The sequence below is a fragment of the Mytilus galloprovincialis genome, chromosome 7, assembly GCF_965363235.1.
Source record: "Mytilus galloprovincialis chromosome 7, xbMytGall1.hap1.1, whole genome shotgun sequence".
Classification (NCBI taxonomy): domain Eukaryota; kingdom Metazoa; phylum Mollusca; class Bivalvia; order Mytilida; family Mytilidae; genus Mytilus; species Mytilus galloprovincialis.
In genome coordinates this window covers 5,362,569-5,383,868 of record NC_134844.1, presented here as the reverse complement: position 1 = coordinate 5,383,868, position 21,300 = coordinate 5,362,569, and the positions used below count along the sequence as shown (strand labels likewise).

At 30.4% G+C, this 21,300-nt stretch overlaps 1 protein-coding gene across 7 annotated transcripts in view; it reads right to left on the bottom strand.

Moving 5' to 3' along the window:
• The window catches only part of LOC143082177 (rho family-interacting cell polarization regulator 2-like), a 77,648-nt gene that overhangs the window by 38,165 nt on the left and 18,183 nt on the right, over positions 1-21,300 (bottom strand). Inside the window, exon 1 of one of the 7 annotated variants that reach the window (XM_076257742.1) lies at positions 16,607-16,778. The exons of 4 other annotated variants lie outside the window; for them this stretch is intronic. In XM_076257742.1, the coding sequence (XP_076113857.1) occupies positions 16,607-16,721 (115 nt within the window). In that variant the 5' untranslated portion in view covers positions 16,722-16,778. Of the gene's footprint in view, positions 1-3,326; positions 3,674-9,095; positions 9,234-16,606; positions 16,779-21,300 lie in introns of those variants that run through there. 2 more of the 7 variants (XM_076257746.1, XM_076257745.1) reach the window with 2 other exon arrangements.

Genomic DNA, 21,300 nt, shown 5'->3' with positions numbered 1-21,300 from the left:
ATTAAGTTTTAAAACTTTATTTCAATGTTTGAACCTCATTGCAACTAACAAGTTTACACATGCATAAACCTGTTAGATTCTGTAAGTTGTTTTGTGAATTTTTAATAATGATTTCATTCTTAGTATATTTATTGGAATTGGACGTTTAAATTAAGTTATTTTGGAAGTGTAAACTCTGTCTATCTTTCTTCCACAAACTGAACATATATTAACTCCTCCCAACTAAAGTGATGAAATAATACTGATTTCTAAATTCCACAGTGTATATCATGATTATGCAAATGAAAGTGACCTCTCTGTTGACCAATGCCTTGTTCTAACTTATGGCCAGTGGTGGTAAAATACTATTAATGACAATTCCTTAGATTTCCTTTCAATGACCCTTCATGCAAAAATTTCAATCCAAATCACTCAATCAATAAATATAGGTCACAGTGATTCAAATGTTAATGATGATGGGAGTTTTTAACGACCTTGACTGGCTATACAGCATTTGCACGGTCGTTGCTGAATGTAGCTTAAATATAAAGACTAGGTTAAATATACCAGATATGCTTAGTACCATAGATTAAATTGACATTAACTGAAAATTCCTCACCAATTCCAGTTGTACAGTGAGACAAAGGTAAACTGGTATGCCTCACTCACAACAACAATAAAGATTCTACTATAAAATACTTCTTCACATTCATAACATATTATATATATATATATATATATATATATAGTTATACAAATTTTCAAGCTTCTTCAAAATTCATGAAATTTAAATTTAAGTGTCCTCTTTATATAATAATAATGTTATCATGACATTTGATAATTTTGTTATTATAGGTATTTTAGAAACAGGGTCAAACTTAAATGTCAACTAATCTGTACATTTAGTAAAATGGTAAATCTATATATGCCTTATATAAATTATTCGTTTAAATATCAGCCCAACAATGTTGGATCTGTAAATTTGCGCAAACACATTTGTTTTGTTCTTTCCTTGCCAGGTTTCAAACTTGTGCTACTGAGAAATTGTGGCACCAAATCGCCTTGCACTGTGCCCAACACGCTAGTCCACTCGACCACCTAGGCTCTATATATGCCTTATATAAATTATATACATTGGTAGAAAGGGAAAACAAAAATTAGCATGTTGTAAAGTATTGAATATGAATACCCATCCACAAATATCAATTATGTTCTTAAAGATATATTAAAATGTATAATGAATGTCCAGTTTGACCTATGTTATTACCTGTAGGACATTAATAGGTAATTAATCAAGGAAATAAACAGGTAAACATCAAAAGGCCAGGTGACAAAACACATGTATCCTGTCAAATGTTTGATGGATGAATCAGAACTCACCAACTGTTCATTAGCTTCAACCTGATGCTGACTCTATTCATATACAATATTAGTGAAACAGGGTCTGCTGACCTTTCAAAAGCACCTGAGCTGACTAGTAGCTGTTTAGTAGAGCTGTTTCATGCTGACCCAATCAAAGCACATGAGCTGACTTGGTTCATTCTAACTGTTAGTAAAGCATTATCACAAACAAATGGAAGTTTTTAACAACCATGACTTGCTATACAGCCCTTGCACGGTCGGGAGCATTATCATGCTGACCCTTTTAGAGCACCTGTTCATTTAAAATATATGTTGAGCAGGGTCTTCAAGAGCATTTGACCTGACTCTGCTTATATCATATCTTACAGGATCAATAAAATGCTGACCCAACCAGAGGATCTGAGCTAATTCTCTTTATTCTACATTTAAGTTAATATTAAGTAAAGTAGGATATTCAGGAGCAATCTGACCTGATCGACTATTCATTTTAGATGTATGTTAAGCAGGAACTGCAAGAGTTTTAGTTGAGCAGGATTCACTGCTGACCTTTTCAGAGCATCAGAGTTCACTCAAGTTTTATTTGAGGACACTTTTATTCATTATTGAGGTTGTTTTTATGTGGCTCACTATTGAAGTTCTTAGTGTTTTGTGGACTTTAGTGTTTGTGCTTTGTGTTTTCCTTTTGTCAATGGCATTGTCTGTTTTTCTTCCAATTGTCAGTTTCAAAGCTGTGCACCTCTTCATCATTCTTTTCAAACTGAAGACTTTAGTCTTTGTCAAGTTTAGTCCAAACATTTATGATTAAAACATTGGGAATATATTATGTGAAGCATGATTAGGTACATATCAAAAAGACACTACAGTAAGCACCATTAGCACTATTTCAAATGATTATTTTTGGACAAATTTAAAACTACATGTTTACCCCTCCCCCTCCAATTTTTAGGTCAACTGTTTGGTAAAAAAGGTGAATACAGAATAAGGAGATGAGGTATGATGGCCAATGAGACAACTATCCATCAAATTTCAAATGAAGTGGTTGTAAGTAATATAGGCAACCATTCAGCCTTCAACTATGCAAAAACCCATATTGTATAGTCAGCAATAAATTTTGGACTCATCAATGGGTTATGTTTTCTCAGGTATGACAAAAGATGCTTTTGCTGGGTGTGATCTTAATCTTTGGATGGTTGGGTTGGAATCATTGGTGACAAATGATTAATTTGGGATTTGAGGAGGTATAATTCCCAAAAATGTTTGAAGATAAGATGATCTATTGATCATTAACCACCTCTCTTTATGTCTCGCAAACAATAACCACAAATTTTCTCTTATTCCTCCTGAAAATGACATTTTTGAGATTCATAAACATGATCTTACAAGACAATTATGCATGATCATGATGATTAAGATTATAGGTTAAACTTCTAAGATTTGTTTGACCAAAAATTCAAAGGTCTAGCTAGCTGTCTTACATTTTTTTGCTTCCAAGTAAATGAAGGACAATATCTTTTTTTTAATGACCCAACTTCCTTTGAAAAGTATACTTCCTCATTCTTAGTCCTTGGTTAATAAATCATGAAGGTGACACTAGCCAATAAAAAATAAATTAAAAATCTTTATGCTTTTTCTGTTTTTACAAAACAGCCTTGTACTTTATCATGAAACCATGCAATTTGTTTAAAGGTTAGCTGCATTATAGGTTGCCTCATTCTATAGCCACTCGAAATCTGTAATAGCATTTATATTCTCTTTGTAAAAAACTGATCGCTATAGATTATTACTCCAAATATAATTTCACCCACCCCCCCCCCCCTCCATCCTATAAACTCCAATATTCTTGCACCACATATTTTAAATAAGATGCTTTACATAAACATATACTAGGTATATTTTAACATATCTTTCACTTTTTTCATTTTTTTGCGTAGCATGATCATTGACCGCACCCATTTGCCCCCACTTATTGATAATTTTGAACATACCTCACAATCAAATTGTTTAGATGTCTTTCATCTTTGTCAGGTAAATATTTGCTATGAGATTAACATCCAATTGATAACATATATTTTATCCTTTGATCCGAATATAAAAACTTTTCCCTCTAATCCTCAGTTAAATTGTAATAAACACCTTTGCAAAAAACACCATTTTACAAGTCATTTTTGTATTTAGAAATTAAACGTTGTACAATAACAGTGAATAACTACATAAAATCGTTTTGTATTTGTTGTATGACATATAGGTCGGATGTAGATGGTGACATAACGATGGATTTCATTTCCGTTCAGAAGCAACATTCACAATCCAAGTACAAAATTCACATCGTTTCAAATTTAATTCGTAGATAAATATATATATATAGATTATTGAGATCTTAAAATATCCAGAAGTATCATAGACATCTCTGTATCATATATTAATTTCACATAATCAACAAATAGTCATGACAGTGAGCAGTCTATTTCAATCCAACGAAACTTTAGTATTGGAAATATATATCAACACTTGCTGTGCTTCAACAGTGCTTCCATTAGTATAATTATGTCATGACGGATAGTTAAAATTCCACAAAAGAAATGTCAAGAAAATCACATGATCCCTTCACTTTATTGTTTTTGACTTCTCAATTCAATTTTATAAAATTTCTGATTCAGAAGAGTTGATTGGTCCTGTAGTATGGTACAGTCGTTAAATATAGCCTTGAGTTGTACATCTCTTCCTTTAATGAATCTACCATACTAATCAATTGTAGTATAAAATGCATAACATCATCTTGAGTGACCTCATTATTCTACAGGATTATTGATCATCATAAATATGCAGCATATTTACTATTTATAGCTCACTGATTGTTTATCTTCAGGCTCTTTCAACATCATGGATATTATACATGAAATAAATTTAGTTTAATCAAATATTGGCTGACTTATTAAAATATTCAAGTAGGATTTTCCACGGGGGGGGGGGTCTCTTCCTATATAAAGGTATATACATATGTGCCGCTGGAATGGGTCCCTTTTTTGATCTGTCAAATATATCAATGGGGTGCAATTTTACCGAGGAAATATATCAATAGGTAGTAATTGACTGATATAGGTACTATTTGAGCTGATAAATATATGAATGGGTTATGATTTCGCTGTGAAATATATGTATAGGTAGGGATTTCACAATTATTCAATATATGAATGGGGGGTGTTTTTAAAATCCCAGCTGCATACCTGTACCCAAAATCCCATGTTGAGACCCCCCCGTGGGATTTTCAAAACTTAAAATGAAAAAGAACCAATGTTATAATCTCTTAATCATCTCATATAAGTGTTATTAATTTAATATAAGATAGAATATATTGCTGAAAATAATAAAGAAGATGTGGCATGATTGCCAATGAGGCATTCTCTACAAGAGACCAAATGACACAGAAATTAACAGCTACAGGTCACCGTACAGCCTACAACCACGGGGCAAAGGTTATTTAACTCCTTATTAGGACTGAAATTTCATTATTCAAAAGGAAGTTTTTCTAGGCACCCTTCAAGTTATTAAGTGTAGATATAAGTTTCATTGCTGTATTGTTACATTATTTGGTGTGGTTCTTTTTGAAACTTCTAATTCCCTTAGTCAACAGACTCAATAATTTCTTGTTTACAGTTTAAAAACTACAAAACTTAAGCACAAAATATGTTATAAATTCAACTATACTTTTGAAATTTTCTATTTCAATATATTTCGTTTTGATAGGATTGTTTATTTGTTTGTTACTTCACAAGTTACACACTCATTGACATAATGTTTATCTATTTATCTTGCTGATTCAAAATAAACACATTAAAATGTTTCAAATGAAAATGATGCTAATTATAACCCAGATTAATCACCATATGATAGGATGGGTACTGATAAAGGGAGATGACTTCACTTGTTGTTCAACATGGCAAGACCAAGCAAAATATAAATTGTTTGCTAACCCAACCATCTCTTATTGAAACTTTTAAAAATTATCTGCACGCAAGATTTTGGGGGGACATTAAAAGCATACTGTGACATGAAAATAATTTGAATTTGTTTATGAGGAGGATCCTATAAGAGAATTTTGTTTTGTTTTATAGTACAGAAATTACAAATTTAGTAATTTTTCAATTTATAAAGGGTAAATAACTCAAGAACAGTGTAAGTCAGGCAGACAAAATTTCATTTTGATTTGAATTTTTTGGTGGTATTAAGGAGGTAGACCTAGGTTAAGGGAAATAACTCTTAAAATATTCAGTAAGTTTGTGTCAACCATTTTCAAAAACATATTCTAAGCTTCTAGGTTACATAGATTATTTTCAATCTGTGTCAGGTAAATGCTTAAAAATCATTGATGAACTTGACTTTTACAAACACTTAACTGATTTAAAGAGTTATCTCCCTGAACCAAGGTCTACCCCCTTAAGCTGTGTATAAGTTTCATAATAGTTATCAAAGGTACCAGGATTATAATTTAATACGCCAGACACACATTTCGTCTACTCATCAGTGACTCTCAGATCAAAATAGTTATATTGCCAAACAAGTACAAAGTTGAAGAGCATTGAGGTTCCAAAATTCCCAAAAAGTTGTGCCAAATATGGTTAAGTAATCTATTCCAGGGATAAGAAAATTATTAGTTCATAACATTTGTTTGAGGCGCCGGCACACTAAAGTTAGAGAATGGAAACTTATTTCATACTCACGGACAAATAAGGGTAAACCTTAACGCCCCTGTCACAGAGCACATTAGTGCACAAAAGGTTGAAAAACTAAATCTTTAGGTTACTTAATAAAATGTCAGTGCAGAGTATTATTTAGCAGATTATGAATGCAATTGTAATCATGATTAAACCATATCTTGACCAATTTATCAGAAGGAAGTTAACATAATCCTGGTTACAGTATCATATGGGATGATGTGAGCTAACACTTGATAGAATTACTATTAGTCACTATATTCAAGTGTTTATCTTATATTGGTATACAGGGTTATTTTATGAAATGAAATTAAAAACTTTTACTTCCTTTATTATAGTAGAGTAAAAAGATAAAATCTCAATTAATATTTTCACACAAATGAAAGGTGAATTTCAATTGTATAAGATGCCAACATTCTAATATTTCTCCTATTTTAGATATTTTAGGAATTGGGAAGGTGGACCTTGTTGATGGGTTAGAGCAGATTTTATTATTGAATGAACACATTTTTCAAGGAAGAGTGAAAATAAGTTTTTGCAACATCTGAATAATTGAATCATTATATACATGTATTAACATTACGACTCTAATCAAATTAGAAAAAAATTCTAACCTGTTTACAAATATTTGGTGTTAGGGACAAAACATTTCATTCCAATATACCGGTACATGTACTTATTAAGTTAAGGTGGCACATTAATTATTGTCTTAGATTTGCAGTTTATTGTTGTGCCATCAGCTTTACCCAAAGTCTAGGGGGTGTAGGGGTGGGGTGGGGTGGGGTGGGGGAGTATAACAAAAATACAGAAATCCAAGTTATCTGCTGTTACAGCAGGCTAATTGTAGCCTTATGAGTAAGCAGTCTATTCATTGTTAATGCATGCTAATACATCAACATTACCACATGTAAGCCATAGCCTGGGACTACAAGTCTATTGTTAGTATTTAATCTCAATGCTTTGATTTGTAATAATCATTCTATCTATAATTTCATTTTCTCTATAATAAAACATTTAGTATGAACTCCTTTAATAAATATTGACTTGTGATATCTCCTGCAGCATATCAATCATATCACAATTGTCCTACATAGTTAACATACTGATGTCAGTCATTAGACAGGGATGAATTGATAAATAGATAGTGGATTCTCATAGGACAACATCTAACAAAGACTTCAGCGACTCTTTCACCAAAAATTGAACTTTATGATCAGTTCTAGTTCAGATTTTTTGTGAAAGGAGCCCCTGGAATAATTACAAAGAATTTAAAGATAGCATCAAGTAAAATTCATGTATGATATCAATTTACCCCCTTTTTATAGAAAGTATCATTGATTAATCAGTAGTTTCTATCAAACTGACTTAAGCTGAAAACATTATTGTTGAAGCTGACAATGACATTGTTGGCAGAAAAACAATGCAAAAACACCTTCATGACAGGCAAGACAAAAACCAAAAGAGATATCACTTCAATATTTCTCTAAACAATAATTTCAACATATTATGAACAATCATCTTGTTGTATAAATACAAACTACTGTGAGAAACAATGTAAGTTTCAGAATGAAAATCAATTTCACTTTTAAAAGTTAACAAATTTAAGGGTCATCATATGTCAGGTAACTTGATTATGTCAAACAGTCTTACCCTGCTTTATGAGGATATCCCCCTAAGGAGGTGTAAAAAGGAAATGGAGAATGTGTCCTCTCCCTTGCATACAACGTTATAAAGGGATGTAACTATGGTGAAAGTGAAGCCACTCACATAGGGAATTAATCTGAGTTTGGTGGTCATAAGCATTGTGTATAAGTCTCATAACATTTGGTTGGCGCAAACTTAAGTTAGAGAAGGGAAGCGAAAAATTCAGTATTTTTTTTTACTTTTTGAAGGGACATAACTCTAGAACAGTGAAAGTGACACTTCAAAAATCTAACTTGATCTTAAGTTTACTAGCATTTGGTTGTGGCAAACCAAAATTAGAGAATAGACATTTAGGACATATGAACAGACAGATTGACAGACAAGAGTAAACACTCAGTGCCCTCTCTGCTGAAGCAGGGGCATACAAATAAATTTAAACACACTTGTACTAATTAACCCCATGAATGTTCTAATCAAGTACTCTATTGATATGGTATGCAATAGTTTCTCTGATGTTTTCACAATCCCCCATAGAGATTATGAAAAGTTGGTGGGTATGTAGATACAAAACATTTCATTTTCATTTTGCCTGTCACCATTCTTCATTGATATCTTGTTTTTCTCTGGTGACAAATGAGTAGGTTCAGTAAGACCCCTTTTTGGCCCCAAAATATAGCAGTTTAAGAAAATTGTGAAAATGTAATCTCTAAGCTATATTTTGGAAAGTAAAATACTTCTTCTACATAAATATGAGCTGTTTTTGACAATACAATGCACAAATATCGCGTTCTAGCATCATTAAGTCATGCTAAATTACTGAAATCTTCAAAATTTTAGCATTTTGGTTAATTTTTAGACGGTTTAGGTCTAAAATGACAGTGGCCGCATTCGTGTTCATTCATAATATTGAAATATAAGTTGTATTTTATGATAATACAAAACATATATAAAGGTTGAGGATGAACACGGATGCGGCCACTTTCATTTTTGACAAAAACCATCTGAAAAGTGACGTTTTTTGGCATATTTGATAGATTTTTCATATTTAAGCTTGAATCAGAGTGTTTTTAATGACTAAATAAGTTAAAATCTTTCACATAAACTAATCGAATCAATTGAAATCGACACTTAGGTATTTAAAAAGTGTCCAAAATGTTTCGTTAGATGAACCTGAAATTTGAGGCCAAAATCGGCCCTTACCGGACCTTCTCCTTTTGAAATACATCTTCAGAAAAATATATCTTAGTCTTAATAGTGATTATCCCAAACAAGGAATTTGGTTGGTTAAATGTAACAAATTAAAAGGTCATAAAGTTTTCTTCATTATTACTGAGTTTCTGTGACCCTAAAATTTGGCATAAAATTTTTTTTTTTCCTTTACATTTATTTACCCCTTACCTTATCATGGCTTTCCAGGATTAAACCAAAAATGTAAAACAAAAAGTTTTCGTTACTAAATCCTGGAAAAAGATGATTAACCACAGACAATATTTCCGTTATTTATAACCTGATCACAAAAGTTCAAGAAGTTCATGGATGACACTTGATAATAATGTATGTACAATTTTTACAATTTGATATCCCTTACATGAAGTACATGTAGTATAAACTTGTTTACATTTTATCAGAATAATTGAGGTAAAAAATTGTCTCTAAAAATAACTTTTTAAATCTTTTTGCAATTTTTATATACCATAGATACTATAGATAAAAAAAATCTATATTTATCTGTTTTTTTTTTATCTTTTAAAAATATTTTGTAAATATAAAAAAGAAGATGTGGTATGATTGCCAATGAGACAACTATCCACAAAAGACCAAAATGACACAGACATTAACAACTATAGCTCACCGTACAGCCTTCAACAATGAGCAAAGCCCATACCGCATAGTCAGCTATAAAAGGCCCAGATAAGACAATGTAAAACAATTCAAACAAGAAAACTAATGGCCTTATTTATGTAAAAAAATGAAGTTTTCCTACATATAGTTTAGATGAAATGATAAGCTGATTTCTAGGAAAGTATATATGATTAAATATTTGTTTAATTCAAATCTCATTTATTTAACAGTCTGTGCATACAGAGGACACAGATTTTGGTGGCTCTGTTCAACTAGACTAGTAGTTTGTTTTTAAATCCTCATATGTTTTTATTTATATAATGGTTCATATGTATGTTAAAAGTGTTTTAGAGCTACTTTAGTGTCCAGTGTGGCAATTTAGCTGAACTTAAGTACTGTGGATTCATTTATTTTTGTGGATACATGAACATTTTCGTGGATATTTCATTCCATGCATGGTTTTGCTAAAGTCTGCATATTTCACTAATGCAGTAAATCTCCTATGTAAAAAAGCTTCTAAGGCATTGTTTTGTATAAAAAAAATACTCTACTCAGATAAGATGGATGTTTTTTCCCATATGAAACTATTTAATTCTTGTGTTAGCCCAAGATTACTGTATTGTAGTGAGATATGGTCGCTAAATATTGTGAAGAACAACAAAACTCTTGAATCTCAATATTTATCTATGGAATCAGTAAAACTCCAAATAAAATTTGCGAAAGGTCTTCTAAATGTTAATTCAAAGGCAGTAAATACAGCTGTATTAGCTGAATTGGGAATGTACCCTATTGGTATACAGGCCCTTAAGTCTTCTGTAGGATTTTGGTTACATATTTTAAAGTCAAATGAAAATGAGTCATTATTATATAATGTTTATAAAGCTAACAAGCAGTTAAATGATGGATTTGCTTCAAAAGTTAAAATGCTACTTTCAAAATTGAATTTCACTCATGTTTGGGAAAATCAATGTACCTTCTCTAAAAAAAGATTACTTTTAGCCATCGTGAAGAAGCTCAATGAAAATTACATTATATTTTGGAGAAATTGTCTCTTTAATGATGATAATTCAATAAATGGAAATAAACTAAGAACCTACAGAAAATTTAAAGTAAAGTATGAACTAGAAAAGTACCTTTTATTGAATTTAGATAAAAATGTTACAAAAAATTATGCTAAAATAAGAATAAGTAATAGTATGCTGGCTGTTGAACGTGGTAGATACAACAAAACAGCTTTAGAAAATAGAATATGTCCTTTATGCCATAAAGAGGTGGAAGATGAATTTCATTTTATCATAACATGTTCAGAAATTAATAAAACTAGGATCAAAATGTTTGATGAAATATCTAGTATTGTCCCCTGTTTTAATTCAATGAGTGAAGAAAACAAATTTGATTTTATATTTTCCTGCGAAGAATGTGATATTTTACTTATCATTGTTAACTACATAAGTGAAATGTATAATGAAAGAAACAATTATAATGTCAATATATGAACTGTGTAATTGATGGCTCAACTTATAATGTTATATATATTATAACATATTTTTTATATCATTAGCATAATATTTTAATTGATAATTTTAAAGAGGAGGCATGCTGTCAAAAATAGTATTATAATTAATACTAATAATCTATGTTTTTGTTTTTCTTTCAATGCTACATGTTTGTAGTGTTTAATGACTATCGTTTTGCATTTAATATGCCACAGTCTGTTTGTTTGTTTTTGTTGTATATTTTAGTAACAATCCTATTGTTTGGATTTTATACTAATAAAATTCTTATTCTTATAACCTGAAGGATATTTGTTATTCATTGAGCAGTTAATTTCGTAGTTATGAACCAATGAAATTCACGAATATTGGTATCCAACAGAATAGTTTATGGGCCAGCTAATGTCTGCCTAGAGGCGCAAGATTTTCCTACTGCAAACAGTTTTCAGACTGTTTTTTGCTTTTTGGTGTGTTTTTAATTTCAAGTATTTGTTATCAAAAGAGAGGCTATGTTACTCAATAAGACAGCAACTAAACAACAAAAATGGTCAACAGGTATATAGAGGGTAACAAGCTGCCTTTAATACTTTTGATTGATTGGTTGATTGTTGGTGTTTTAATGCCACTTTTAATGCCACTTTTGTGCTATTTCATGACAGGCAGTTTTATGGGTTCGAAATTAACAACTGCAGTGTTGACTGGTCACTAATTTTCAGTTGTCTAAAATATGTTCAAATTCAAAAAATATTTGTCAATAGTCTCAGTTCCTATTTTGTAGGCTTTTACTGCCTTTTTTTTCACTTGGTAATTAAATTATAGGAATTATCTCCCTTACAACATTTTTATACAACTTGTAAATTTTCATATTGGAGAATATTCTCTCAAACACTTGCTCTCAGTTGACAGAGAACCAGAATATCCTAATGTTAAAGAATTCTATACTCCTGGAGTCAAAAGTCGGTAATATGGGGACGAAGTCCCCAATTACGGTAGAAAAATCAATGAAAAAAAAAAAAAAAAAAAAAATCTGGGAAAATTTCCCGAATTTTTCATTGTACTAATGAACTCAAAATCGTTAACGTTTTTTTTTCAGATCTAGTTCCTGTTCCGGTTTTCCCGCATTTGCGCAGAAATCTGTCTTGTTTGCATGAGACTTTGATTTTTTTTTATATTTATCAGTCTAGTAAAACATAAGATTGGATCTCAATACAAATTCAATTTTAATAATTGTTTGATAAGAAAAAAAACGTTACGTTACCTGATGAAAGCGTTTCTTTTGTTTACATCGAATATGACGTCATAACTTAAAGAACGTCACAGCTAATTCCCTAACAACAGAACCAAAATCGGGAACGTTACGTACGGTATTTCGGTTTCTTTTATCAACATGATTGAATTAAGAAAATAATACATACAGACTTCGTCCCCATTCACAGGTTATGCCTGCCTCATATTATTAAAGGGAAATTCCGCGATTTTTTACTTATCATCTAATTATGTTCATCTTAACATAAAAAACACATTTGCAAAGTTTTAAATTTATATTCCTTCTAATAACGGAGAAAATCAAGTATTTGAAACTTTTTTGGTTGAATTCTCGAGTGGGTCGTGACGTATTAGCCCGATTTATTGAATTCTGGGAAAAAATGAAATCTGTTTAACTCTTATAGCTTATCGACAATATACGTAATTAAAAGCGCACAGCTGACGAATGGTCGTAGTCATTAACCACAATACAAGAATGAACGAAAATGAATATGCATATACCGTTTTGTTTTGATGAATTAAACTCCTATTAAATTATCTCTAGTAAATGTTTTCGAATAAATTTCATTAATTATTGTTTAGAATTTTTTCATAAAATATTTATTGAACATTTTTACTGATATTGAACTGAAATTATTTCAGTTCTATTTACCGTTATTGTTTTGATAATCATTTCAATGCAACTAAAGTGTGAGCAGAGTGTGTATATTATTTTGTAAAGGTCACTGTATATTTCTCGGCTTGAGGTCAATTTGTTTACCTTGTAGCTATTTAGCCGCAGGTGTGAGTTCAAGCGTACACAGGTATAAATGTTGTTATTTGGAAAGGATAAACAGAAAGGGTTAGAAAGAGTATGCTGTCACGATTTTAATACACTAAGATTTTAATACACGATGAGAATAAAGATACAATAATTAAATTGTGTAAATTAATTGAAAATAAAATTTCAGATTCGTAATTCCGAAAGTGTATAAAAATAAAAGGAAACAATTTTTGATTACTTTCTTGGCGGTAATTGGCGTAAATGAAGTAAAAAATGGTAGTTTTAATCTTTAATAAAAACTAAATGCAATATTACCCAATTTGTTATACCATTGCCAATCTGTTTGATATCATTGACTTTACCGGAATTTTTTAACTTGTATTCAAATCTGGCTGTGTTTAAATTCTTATAAAACTATAGCAATTTTAAAGTTTTTAATTGAAAAAAAAATACAACATACAAAATGCATGATTTTTTTGTTTTAGTTTCTTTTTAACATTTTATTCTTGCATAATTAAATTCATTTGACAATCATTTACACGAACTTTTTATGAAAAGAATACCAATTATCTAAGCTAAGGCATTATTTTTTTTGACAATTTTTTTTTTAAAATTCTATGATAATATTTTGTGCAATGTTGAACATGATAGCCGTCATTAATCCAAATAAGTAATACAGTAGTTGTAATAAAACTTATATCTTAGTCATGCATAACTGATATTGACGAATTTAGAATAGTTTGTCCATACATCGTTGTTCTTGCAACAATCATTATTAGTATACATACATGTAAGTTTCCTGACGTATAAGCGCCACTGAGGATGAGCTCCAGAGAAAGCAAAATAGTAGCGTTTCGTTCGTTTGTTTGTTGGGAAAGGAGAGGAAATGCAACCACTTGTACAGATAAACGACAGAATTACCATACAAGCATTTATAGTCAATACAAACAGAACGAGTTCCCATCGTTGGACAGGGAATATGAAGGCTTCCAAGAATGAACTAGTGACATGTCTAACTCTGAACAGTTAGAAAACGGACTATCGACATCGACCGCTTGTTCTTGATATTTGAAACTGCATGCATATATACGTATACGTTTATGATTGTGATGAGTTCTTGCGACTGACAAAAACTAAATTCCTTCATGGTTATATCTTGCCATACTTTTATATTGGTTTGTAAGGTGATTACTCAAAATCATTATTTGAAAATCCTGTTTGTGAGATGTAGATTCATTTCAATACAGAAATTTCGTCTATGAATTAAGTTCCACAAGTGTATAACACGGAGAAGCTCTGAGTGTCCATTACTCCCATTTTGTTTGGGTGTGAACCATCGATGTTTACAGCAATATCAAAGAATAAGATGATGATGGTAGAAAGATCTATGGGCGTTGTGTGGCAAATAGTACATGCATATCGGACCATGAGTCAGAGTTGTCAATTTGTATGAAAAGATTTCCGATACAACCATATTATTGAGAAGCAAGGTTTAAATGCTATACTCTCGTACTAGTATTACAGGGTTCTTGTCTTGTGGCGTTCACCTTAGACACACATCTTTTTAACGATGTTTAAAAAAACGACAGAACCAATTTAATGTCATATTTCCATATTTTTTTTAAATGTAACTAAAAGTCTTTTATCTGACAAGAATACCCCTATTTAGCGGACAAGTAATTTATTCTTTTTTCTGTTATTGAATACCAAGAGAGAAAATAAATCCCGAAATTAATTTGAAACTTTGATACTCAAAAGTTTGCCAGCAAAATATTCACATCCCTTGGGGATAATTAGTGTTCGTCCAGTGGCATATATTACAATTGTGATGACGAATTCCTTCCTTTGTTCGAGAACAATCTTATTGAAATATAAATCTGTGATTTTACTATTTCCCGTGACAACTTCAATGAACCAAAGCAAAAGTTATACATCGACCTGTATTTAAATCAAATTGGTTCTCTTCTTCTTCTGGTATACAATAGTCTATCGACATTCGATGATTACCTTCTGTTGGCATACGTGGACTAGTCTATTTACAAAACTTTTACCCCAATTTATTCAAAATATATGTTTTTTTTTTTCTTATGTTTAATGTATACATGTATATATTTTAAATTGCGCTTTAGTTCCATAACTTTCAACCCAGTCGTATAAACGAATCATCGGCAAGTGCGTACATTTTATAAATCAATATTTCTGGTATGTTCCAATCTGTCCTTCACCATTGACAATGAGTATATATTACATTTTCCCAAATTCACCCTTGGAAAAAATATTTAAATAGATTTTAATTCCATCAAATCTTATTTTTTGGGTATTATTTATATTTTTATGAATAATATTCTTTACACCAGAAATGTTATTTATAAACAAGCGTATGAGTTTAGTAATGACAAGTAAGACAGAGTTGTATATCATACATCTGATAGTTCAAAATGGAAAGTTATAAGTTATCAGCCGTGTACACTGATCAATACATGCAGAAGTGAAACGATGCATGAACTTGCAAGCCCGACAGGAAATCGCTTGAATACCTGGACGTGTCACCTCACACCCCTCCCAATACCTTTGAAAGTAATACCTGTAGCCATGCTGGTGATCAGATGAGGGAAGATTAAAAGTTTTTTGAAAAAAGTTTATTACTTTAAAGAATTATGAACAAATTAGATTTTCGAAAACAATTTTCACGGATCACTTATTTATGATTTCAACTTTGACTTTTTACCTAATTCCAATATCAACAGTTTAAAAACAAAAGACCGTGGTAATTTAAAAAAAATAAGAATATTTTCCGTATCAACTTGAAGTTAGTAAGTCGGATAAAACAACCGTACGATTGCCAAGATATCGACATGCAATTACGACTACATCGGTTACTGTAGTTTTGTTCCTTTTGGGTTTATAGACATATCGATTTTATTAACCGGGAACGAAGACAAAATGGCTGAACGGATGGAAATGATTCTCTAAATTTAAAATCGATGGTGATCGCTTATCTAGCGGAATAAAACTATAATATCTATGAATTTGAGCATTTTTATGCCTAATGAACATAATATCAATTTTTGATTTTTTTGCGAAGTTTCCCTTTAAAATAGTCCATTTACTTAGACCATTGTATTAAAATGTGTTAACATCTACTTTATAACAAATAAACGGAGATCTTTAAACCAACCAAATGTTACAAATAAGCATATGATATCTTTTTTTTATAATGTCCCATAAATGTATGGAAATCTTTAATTTGAATAAAAATGTAGAAAACATAATTTTCCCATCAGTTCCTGTCCTCACAGAAATGTTTGATTCAAAGAAAGACAACTCTTGACAAGGAAAAAAGTTTTGAAGGTAATGTCAATAAAACAAGACCAATGACACTTCCCCTCAATTATGTCTTTTTCAATTATCATAAATAAGCTTCATTACATTTATATATAGCCCAAAGAAATATTTATATATTAATTTTATTTATTTCGGACTGACAGTCTGAAACATGACAGTATCATATTACCATAAACAAAACAATCTATAAATATACTCACAAACATCTGAATGACGCCTTTTTGACCACCGTGTTTTTTTCATAACATCGAAACTTTCCTTGTGAAAACCTCCAAAATGGAACTCTCCATCTACGTCAAATTCATCGACCTCCATTTTCAAATATTTTTTTAAAGGTTCTAACAGAAAATTATTCCAGTCAGTCAGACAAACTGATATTGAGAAGAATCATTATTGGTAATTAAATATCATAAATCTGTCACAATACTTTAACTAAAATGCCACTAAAACTGTAAATATTGTGATAATAATAGGTATATTTTACAATCTATGGTAATCATATAAACCAATTATCAGTGGCCAATAATAATCATATCATATTATCTCCTGGTTTATAATGATTGTATTCCAATAAGTTTATGAAGAAGTTGACCAGTTATCTCAGAATAACAAAAACACTCCAGGTGTCAGTTTCTTTGAAGTCATAAATCATAGGTAGATATGCTCGTTATCTCACCTGAGCAGCTGTAATGTTAATTGTCACTTTAATCAAGTAGCATCATATCCAACAGGATTCTTGCAAATCCAATTATTTGCTCCAATATTTGAAACAATGTTTATTTTATATCCAATTGCAGTTATTACTTATTTATCTCTCTTAAAAAAAAATAACTTCAATGAATATTGCTTCTGACAGCTTTACTGCTACCACTAAACATTTGAATACCAGTAACATCCATAAATCACATTGTTCTAATGTTCAAGATTTCTACCATACAATTTCTGCTTAATGAATTGTCTTCAATTATTCCGAATATAATTGTAAACCATTTTCAGTATCTACTGTTGGTCTTTTACAAAACTAATTATTTATTTTCACTTGTAAAGAAAAAAAAAGTCCATAAAGTAATTAAAACCCAAAATGTTTACTAAATTAAACCTTGGTGGTAAATTCCTGCCCTCATACTCAGGTTGATAAACATATACCTATAACTAAAGGTGGTGTCATTGTCTTTGTCAATGTCAATCAAAAATTAAATGCAGACAGGTAAATTGTTACAAACTTCATGTTGTTTTTCTACTTGCACAATAAAATTACCATCATAATTGTAGGCAAAACTTAACTTATCTTTGAAGTGAAGGTCATCATTCTCAAATGTTGCTTTAATCTTTTTAATTTTCTTGCAATAAAGAATAAGAATAAGAATATTTATTATTCCAATCAAGGGCCCTTGATGGGCAGCATAACATGTACACATAAAACAATACATCATGTTTTGTAACAGAATTTTTTTTTTTTATAAACTAAAATGAAACATTAAAAAAGTTCAGACAGATGTTATTATCTTCATTCTATAAAAATCATATACATTTAATTCCAGGCAGGATTAGAACCATAAAATCAATATGATTTTTTTTTAAGGTCAAACATAATGTAGGTATCAAGTATCATATTGTAAAGAATATATATTACCCAAAGTCCTTGAACTTTGCCATACTTCAGTTAAATACAGGACAGGATTTATTTTTTGTTTGTTGGTTTTTTTATGCAACTTTCAGCAGTCATGGATATATCATATGGCTGCAAGTTTATATTGATCAAGAGATGATAAAGTACAATGGCAAAACAATGACATAGAACAGAAAACCTTGCACTCCTTGTCAATAAATGTCTGATTCAAGCACACCTCACTGCATACTCAAAAAACTCAAGAGTTCAGTGGCGTTTGATCACTGGAAATGATTTGTAAACCTTGACCTTGGGTGTGCAACATTTGACTATGATGATGACCTTGTTAAATAACACATAATTCAATGTTGTGCATGACATATCTTTTAATACTGAGAACAGTGAAACAAAACATCTTCATTGAAATGTCTAATGTGAACCTTAAAGGTCTGCAACATCAATTCTTAAGTTTATGACCTTGACCTTCTATCTGTATTCCAAACTAATTATGATAAACTTTCCTGTCATGATGAACAATTACTGCACCACTCAGAGTATTGACAGAAAAACTTGTAATCCCTGAGAAGCTTAAATCTAATTTATACTGAATGACAAAAGCATTATCAAATGCACCACATTATCATTTAAAAAAATATTGAGACAGAAATTCAAACATATATATATATAAATATTATGTGCAAGTGCTTCAAACGACATTTAAAATTTTTGTGTAATTAAACTTGCAGACAGGAAATTGTTGCTTAAAATTCATTTCCTCATTAAGATTCTAATTTTACTTTTAAAAGCAAAAATGCACTTAAAACACTTATGACTTCATATTTTATAAGTTTTTAAAGCCATTTCAATAAGTCTTGATTTATTTTAAGTACAATCAATTCTGAAGAAGACTGATTGATAGTTGGTGTTCATTGTACCTCTTTCCGTGTTGACTACTTGCATTTCATAGCGCTCAGATTTTGTTTGAGGAGAAATTAAGCCAAACCATAGAAGTATTAACGAATAGCTGGTTATTTTTTTAAATTTTACGCCTATTTTTGCGGCCAGAACAAAATCGCCCAAATAAATTCTGCTAATTTAAAACAAAGGTATTGATAAGGTTTTGAACCTGCCAAAATAATAACCGCAAAAATATATTGTATACCTTATTCAATGAAAATCGTGAAAATTTAACACCAATGAAAATAAGCCGCTTTGCACTATATTATAAAATATTTCCAAGACCAAACTAAAGTGGAAAACAACAACCTTCAGTAGATACTGGTAATCTGATAATTCTAAATTTGTTGAGAATGAAGTGTTTAATTGATTATTCTGTCTAAAATCAAGACATATTCAGTTATCTTGTGCTGTACTTATTTTTTGTTTTTTTTGCTGTGTTGGTGTATTTTGAAACAACATAACTTTATTTATGCAAAGCATGAAATGTTATTTGCATAAATATGTTTATCGTGTCAAGAATACAAAGTTAATTGTTTTTAATTATCATACTGGGAATTCAAATTAATTACCGGAAACTTAATCCCAAAATTTTATGTAAATTGTTTTGTACATAAACAAAAGATTGGTGACCGATTTAAAAAAGCTAGGCGGATGGAACGAAGAAAAAAAATTTGACAATTATATGCCAATCAAACCATTAAAATTATAACTACCCCTGAATGTAAAGTTTAATTAATTATTAAAATGTTACTCAATAATTCCATATCAATTTTGTACATAATGTTTTCCTTCTAAAAGGTATTATCTTAGACAATTTTAACAATTGATTTTAAACCAGAAGTCATTTTGAGTTATACCCCTTTTCTTAATATTTCAAAAAAGTAATTTCTCTTAAGAATTTAAAATATTTCAACGTTTAAGAAGTCAATTTGTCAAATTCAGCATTAATAATTCAAACACATAAAACTGTAAATGACATTTTGACAAATACGGCCCATTAAAATGTGTTTTTGTGATCTAAAAGTGTGAACGATGTATGTTAAAAAGTATGACATATTTATTAGACAGTAATAACAATGTATTTGAGAGTTAAAAACAGGTACATTTAGATTCATTAGATATCTCTCACAGCCGTGACACATAACAGTTAGTACTTTACCATTTGTTTCTAATAACTGTACATCATTTTTGATACATTAGAACCTACTATTGTTAAGGTCTTTTTTTTAATGTTGTTTGTAAAACATTTTAAATATCTTTAAATGCTTTCCTGGGACAATTTTTCTGTGTTAAATTTTTTTTTTCACTTCTTAATATCCATAACTTTTGAAGGAGTACTAAGAAATATAGAACAACCATACATCATATTTTTTTTTTGTACAAGACCAATATGTGAGGTTTTTGAAACACATTGTCAATGTCATAGATAAGCCAGTAATTTAAAAATACATATTTATATGATCATTGCACAAAAAGCAAACTAACACGTTATGTTGGCATTCACTGTATATCACAGTCCTGCAGTTCTAAGTTCAATATCTAGGGTTTTTATTGAAGAAGCTAAACGTTTTTGTTGATAACAATATCTCTCTGAGTTCCCTCAAGAACTATGGGTCATCAATAAAGAATGGATGCTGGTTTGATATTGAAGGGTGTGGGGAAAAAAGGGGGTATTATCCTCCAGATGTTAAGGCTTTGGTTGCTATGTTCAAAGCATGCTGTCTGCGTATTAATTATATCTACTCATGATCTTCTTGTTTATATAAAAAAAAAGATGTGGTATGATTGTCAATATGTATGACTTAATTTTATGGGGGTTAAACTCCTTTTTGATTAGTACAGATAGACAAGACCATAATTTATCAATTTCCAAGGAAACAGTTACTGAAATAATTATATAAGCTCTTCCATTAGAAATAACTTGATTTTACTAATATAAATCCATGTGATGTTATAAACTGATATACATTGCTGGCCTACTGTAAAGATGTCCAATTACATTCAATTAGAAGTATAAATTATACTGGGTAAATATGGCAGGTTTTATGTTTTTATAATTTTGTCTTGCTCTGGTATTGACCTTATAGTGAAGGTCAAAATTTCAGTATAAAACTGACCACCATTAGTACATGTGACCTCAGGATAGAAACTGGCCAACAAATAATTACATCTCTTACTAGTCAACATTCACACTTTATTACAATAAATGACATTAAATACAACCCTCTACTTTAATAATCTCTATCTTTCATCTCAATATCTTTGTTTCTAGAAAATGTCCAAAACAACTGACACAAATTGGTTATAGTACATTTCTCTATTAGG